Here is a 6190-nt window from a genome sequence, read left to right as displayed (position 1 = left end):
AAAATAAACTAAAAAAAAAACAAGAACAAAGCACAAGTCAATATATACTTTCCAATAATTTTTTTGTTTTTATTATCAATTGACGTTTTAAAAAATACAGAGGTGTTTGACACAGAATAGCACCATTGTGTAGGACACACACAGTTCCTGCGCCCGGCACCTGAAGGGGGTCTTCTTGCCTGGGCTGGGGGCAGTCACTCAAGGGGCGTTTGACTCACACCAGTTAGTTTCCTGCCTCTGCCTTGACCCAAAGGTCTTACAGGAAGACAATAAATAAATAGAACACCGAGATTTTATTTTGCAGTCTGCCCAGTTCAGGTCTCTTATAAAGAGAGGGAAGAAAGTCCGAACTGTGGGAGGGTGGGATGAATGGACATCAGGTCAGGTCAGCCATTCAGTGCAGAGTCCTAGAGTGACTGGGATTGGAAAGTACTTGGGTCCTTTGGGTTTGCAATGAATTGTGTTGTTTCTGGGTTCAGGTTTTTACAAGAAGCAGACAGGCCCTATGTCCGCACCAAATTCCTGCTCAGGCCCTCCTATGTCCATGGGTGCAATGTCAATGATGGGGAGACGTGAGGTCTTCTGTGACCGGTACTCAATGACAGTCTTGCCCCACTTACCGGTGTGTTTCTAAGGGAGAAAGAGAGGAGATTCAGTGGATGCCTTGCAATCCAGAGCCAGCTGCCCAGGACCCCAAAATGGGCAACCTGAAGAGCCCCATAGCTCACAAAGCATGAGCCACACTTGGGGCTCCCTAGACCTCCTCTTGGCTTGCCAAAGACTTCTCTGCTTCAGTTCCTGTGCTTAGCAGAGGGCTCTCCATCCCCTCCTTCTCCAGTCCCCACAGTGAGCTCCCCGCCTGTGATCCCATCTTAACTCTGTCTCAGAGGTACACCCATACACATTGTCTGAACGCTTCCACGACAGTCACTGAGCACGCTGGGTAGGGTCTTATTTCCCCTGAGCCAGGGGAGTGGGGAAGGAAAAAAAACACGTGTCTCTCTCTCTCACCTGTCACTCAGCTGTCTTCCCTATGTAACCCCACAAACTCACGTCTCTGATGATCCCATCACTTCAGGACTATGTCACCTGCTGACAGCCAACCCTCGGCCCTGCTCCAGCTCACCACTCACCGTGCAGCCATCCTTCAGGGCAGTATACGTGAACCTGCTGTTGCCCTCAGCCCGGATCTCCACGTCGTTGGAGCCCTGGATGAGCAGGGCCTTCTTGAGGTTGCCAGCTGCTTCATCCAGGTAGGCAATGCTGTTCTTGCAGTGGTAGGTGATGTTCTGGGAGCCTTCCGTGGACAGCAGGCGTAGGAAGGTCATCTGCACGTTGGCAGTGTTGGGAGCCAGGTTGTCATCTCCATAGCTGAACTGCTGGGGCAGAGAGAAGAGGTATGAGGCCTGGGAGCCGGCATTCAACGGGACCAGGGGCTGTGGGGCTGTGATTGCTCAGAATCCAGAGGAGCTGATGAAGGGGAGCTGGGAGGACGTTTTTGCCTCCAAAGAGTGGAGTAAACTCAGAGGACTTGTTTCTCCACCTCCAAATGGGAACAAAAAATATTCTTTCTCCTCTTTCCTCCTTCTCAAGCCCAGAAGAAGACGTGGAGAATGTGAGGAAGATGCTAAAAACTTGCAGGGATAGAGGAGAAAGAGTTTGAGGAGCAGTGTCTGGCCTAGAGCACACGGGCACTCACGTGGAAGCCACCGTTGATGGTTTCTCCAAACCAGATGTGTTTTTTCTCCTTGCTCTTGCTGCTCCACCAGTTCTTCTTGGGCACATTTGCAGGGTTGGGGTAGACACAGGTCTCGCCAGTCTCCATGTTGCAGAAAACCTTCATTGCATCCAAGGTGCAGCCCTGGTTGGGGTCAATCCAGTAGTCTCCTGCAGAGGGGAGAGGCAGCACCCCATGGGGCTCAGACAGGCACAGATGCAAATGCCTGGGAGGGCCAGGCCTGACTGAGAGACAGAAAGGTCTCCAGGGACACCAGAAGGGGGGAGCAGCGTGTGAGGTTCATGTGTGGCCTGAATGGAGGACAGACGAGGGGTGGAGGATGCTGGGGCAGGGAGATCTGGACGGGAAAGTCCAGCACTAAAGAAGGACACACAAGCAAAAAGGACAGCAGCAGTGGCTGCCTGGTAGATGGCATCTACCCTGAAGTCACTTCTGCCATGTAGTCATGGCAGGACAGGTGTCAGGGCTGCAGCTTCTCTGCTGTGAAATGGGAGCAGCCACCTGCCAGAACCTGCCAGGTCTGGCTCTGCCCTGCACAGAGGGGCCTCTCCTCCCTCATTGCTGAAGGTGGCCAGGCCCAGTGGGCTGACTCCCTACCCTCAGGGCTCCAGGCTCACCGCTCTTCCATTCGGGGTGGCAGAGTTTCAGGTCCCGGCAGGTGCGAGCGGGGTTCTTGCGGGAGCCCTCAGGACTGCGGATGCTTTCGATCTGGTTGTTGAGGGACTTAAGGGTGGCATCCACCTCAACGTCATGCTGCCTCAAGTTACCAGCTGCCTCGTCAGCCCGCATGTACTGCAGGGGATCTGGACCCTTCTCTCTCTGGCCTAGGCCAGCGAAAGCAGACATGTCGATGCCAGGGCCAGGGGGACCTGGAGGGCCCGGGGGTCCAGGATTTCCAGGAGGACCCTACAGTGGGGAACAGAGAGATCAGCCAGGAATCATAGGAGGTGCCCATCCTGTATCCTTCTCCATTTGCCAGAATGTACTATTGTCCTCAGTGCCATGGACGGGGCATGGATGCAGCCTGCCAGGATCAAGAAGACCATAGCATGTTCCACCTTTCTTCCTTAGCCCATCTTTCTCTTTCCCAGCAGCAATCATAGGCTCTGAGAACTTTTGAGGAAATCTCAGGATAGAGTGCTATCACCAGTAGCTGCAGGCTGATGCCCCAAAAGAGGCCCTGAGCACCAGAGAGCTCAAGCCTCCCAGATGCTGGGGACACCTCAGGCAGCAGGGAAGAAGTCAGGACACTTACAGCAGGGCCAGTTTCGCCTGAGCGTCCACGGGGACCAGGAGGACCAATGGGGCCAGGGATTCCATTAGCGCCATCTTTGCCAGAGGGACCGACAGGGCCAGGAGGACCCTACAGGCCAGGAGAGAGAAGAGGTGGTGAGGAGAGAGTGGCCACCTTGGGGAAGGCTGTGGAGTCGCTGGGGCACCAGCCACTCTGCCCCCACCTTCTCTCATTGCTCGGTTGTCAAACACTGACTTGGTCTCTATTTGGCCAAGAACCAGCAGGATAGCTCCATCGCTCTCCTACCCGCCTCAGATACTCCTCGTACAATCCCGTTACCAGGGGATTTGACAGCTGAGACTACTCTCCTGTTCATCTTATGGTCACTGTGACTTCAAGTGCTTCTGTGGCCATAGTCGCACCAAGACAGTCCCACCCTGCTGCTGAGTAAGGACCCCTGAGCCCAAGGCTTCCCCAGAAGCAGCAACATTTCCCTCTCCATCGGAACACCTGGCAGAACCCTGCCCACCTCTCTGAAAGGGCTCACTCCCTCTCCCAGCTCCATCTCACTTACTCTAGGGCCAGAAGGACCAGCAGGACCAGAAGCGCCTTGGTCTCCAGAAGGACCCTGTGTAGCAGGAGAGACACAGGGCAGAAGTTAGCACAGGCACTTATATGTATATTTTGGGAGTTGGGGGACCAGGTATGTCCCACCCCCATTCCCTGTCCATTTCCTCCTCCATCCGACCCTGTCCTGGAAGTCCTGGAAATTTCTTGGCATGACGTCAAGCTGTCTTAGGAGCATGGGAAACTTATGTGAGCTCTGAGCAGCAAGAGGCTTTGGGGAGCCCCATGCAGGCAGCAACACTCACAGGAGGTCCGGGCAGACCCTGCAGACCAGTGAAGCCACGGTGTCCCTTCAGTCCCCTCTCGCCAGGCTCTCCAGATTCTCCTTTGTCACCTCGTGGGCCTTGAGGGCCCTGGGAACAAGACAGACATGGATTGGGTCAAGTTGGGGCCCAGACAGGAGCCCTCTGTCCCACCCGAGCCACAGGTCTCTGCTGTCCTCCAAGCCTGCCCTGTCGGGGACCTGGCACAAGACGCTTGGACACTCACTGGGATTCCCCGGGCTCCAGCTGGTCCTGCAGGTCCCATGGGGCCTTGTGCACCCTGTGAGGAGAGAGTGGAAATGGCATGAGAGAAAAGGCAGCACAGGGTGGCCCTCCTCTGCATCTGCCAGAGACCACCTGGACCCAGGAGCTGCCTCCAGTCCCCCTGTGCAGAGGAGGGTGATATGGAGATGCTCCCTGCTCACCTGGCCACCCTCCTCCCACTGGCTTCTGCTGAATTAAGGGCACTCACAGTTTCTCCTCTGTCTCCCTGCTTGCCAGTTGGGCCGGCGGGGCCAGAAGAGCCAGGGGGCCCAGGGGCCCCGGGAGCACCCACAGCGCCAGTCTCACCACGATCACCCTGCCGGGAGAGAGGGAAGAATGTTCCAGAAGAGGCAAGCACTGAAGGCAAGACTCTGATTCCACCCTGCCACCCCACGCTGACCTGTTAGGACCCAGGCAATGTCCTCCCCATTCCACCACCCACAGAAACACCCAGAAACTCACCTTGACTCCAGCCGCGCCATCTCTGCCAGGGGGTCCATCAGCACCAGGGCTTCCCTGGGCAAAGGGAAACAAGAATGTGATTAGAGCTGCTCCCTGCCCCTGTTTCCCACCTGCTCCCCCATCCACCCTTCGAAGCCCAGGCCTCTTTCCTTCTGCACAACTGATAATATGGAGCCACAGCTTCCTCACTGAGCTTCTATCTGCCATCCTCCCTATGTGCCCAGCTCTTGGTCTCTGTGCCCATCTCTCTCCCTCATGACCTTCCCATTGCACCAAGGCTCTTGGGCTAACAGCTGTCCCTGCCATCCCCTTCCCCAGGGCCTCAGATGTGGCCTGGTTGGCCTGGGACAGAGATGCATGGGACTCCTCTCCCTAGTCAGGGCCACTCCAGGGGGCCATCCTACTGCTCACCTCACGTCCAGGTTCACCCGCAGGACCAGTCAGGCCAGGAGGACCCACAGGGCCAGGAGGACCTCGATCTCCAGATGCACCAGGAGCTCCCTGCTTGCCAGGCTCACCCTGGAGGGACAGAGACAAGGACCATGAATGCACCTGCTAAGCAACCTGCCCAGGTCCCTACTGACCCTGCAGGGGAAAGGGCTGACAAAGGGACAGTTCCAAGGATGCTGAGTGGGTGGAAGCCTCAGCGTGGCATTTTCCCCGCAGGGGACAGGCCACCGCACCAAGAGCACTTGCTCAGCTGGAGGGAAGAGCATCCCTCACTCACCGATGGGCCAGGCAAGCCGGGGAATCCTCTCTCACCACGCTGCCCAGGCAGACCAACGATGCCCCTCTGGCCAGCCAGACCCTGGGGACCTGGAGGACCGTCGGCACCCTAGCAGAGGAGAGGTGAGAAGTGAACTGACACAGCAGCCCAGCCAGTGTAGTTCTCTCTGTGGCCCCCTCCCCAGCCCCTCACAAGCCCTGCCCCTCCCACTCCATGCTCTGTGAGCTCAGAAGCCTCTTACGCCCCTGCTCCCAGGGACCTTGGCATGGGCCTGGTGAGGGACTTACAGAGGGACCATCATCCCCGGGCTCTCCCTTCTCGCCAGGGGGTCCAGCAGGACCTTGGAGGCCAGGGTCACCAGCTCGGCCAGCGGGGCCGCTGTCTCCTCGAGCACCTTTGGGACCATCTTTTCCAGAAGGACCAGGGGGACCAGGGGGTCCCGGGTTGCCCTAGTAGGAGCAAATGCAGGAAGTGAGAACTCATCTCACCCTTCCCTATCTAGGCTGCAGAAGCCACTGAAGCCTCAGGGACAGCGGCTTCCCCTCCAGGGGCTTCCCCACCTCCCCACACTAAGGCAGCTTGAGTCCCCTCCCCCAACCCCAGTCCGCCTCTTTGATCTTCCTTCCCCTGGGAGAGCTCTGGGCAGCAGCCCTGGCTTCTCCAGCCTTACGCTTTGCTTTTCCCATCTACCTGGAATCCCTCCTGCCTCCTCCCCTTCATCCTCAGTCCCTCATCCTCAAGCAGCAGCTCCAACCTTGCTCCTCCAACCCCTAAGCCTTCTGCATGCCCCTGGCACCTGCTCCTTCTGTATGTGGTGTTGGTGAGCTGAGTGACTTTTCATCATCTCTGCTCCCTCCACTGCACACTCCTTAAGA

At 57.1% G+C, this 6190-nt stretch overlaps 1 protein-coding gene across 2 annotated transcripts in view; it reads right to left on the bottom strand.

Moving 5' to 3' along the window:
• Positions 1-483: 483 nt before the first annotated feature.
• The window catches only part of COL2A1 (collagen type II alpha 1 chain), a 30632-nt gene continuing 24925 nt past the window's right edge, over positions 484-6190 (bottom strand). For both annotated transcript variants that reach the window (XM_063115809.1, XM_063115810.1), the window contains 13 exons: positions 5603-5764; positions 5316-5423; positions 5000-5107; positions 4589-4642; positions 4335-4442; positions 4089-4142; positions 3845-3952; positions 3547-3600; positions 2994-3101; positions 2356-2644; positions 1700-1887; positions 1134-1376; positions 484-630 (listed from right to left, as the gene is read on the bottom strand). In XM_063115809.1, the coding sequence (XP_062971879.1) occupies positions 484-630; positions 1134-1376; positions 1700-1887; positions 2356-2644; positions 2994-3101; positions 3547-3600; positions 3845-3952; positions 4089-4142; positions 4335-4442; positions 4589-4642; positions 5000-5107; positions 5316-5423; positions 5603-5764 (1731 nt within the window). The remainder of the gene's footprint in view (positions 631-1133; positions 1377-1699; positions 1888-2355; positions 2645-2993; positions 3102-3546; positions 3601-3844; positions 3953-4088; positions 4143-4334; positions 4443-4588; positions 4643-4999; positions 5108-5315; positions 5424-5602; positions 5765-6190) is intronic.

The sequence above is a fragment of the Cynocephalus volans genome, chromosome 12 (assembly GCF_027409185.1).
Source record: "Cynocephalus volans isolate mCynVol1 chromosome 12, mCynVol1.pri, whole genome shotgun sequence".
Classification (NCBI taxonomy): domain Eukaryota; kingdom Metazoa; phylum Chordata; class Mammalia; order Dermoptera; family Cynocephalidae; genus Cynocephalus; species Cynocephalus volans.
The sequence above is the reverse complement of the archived record's forward strand: the minus strand, read 5'-3'. Positions and strand labels throughout refer to the sequence as shown.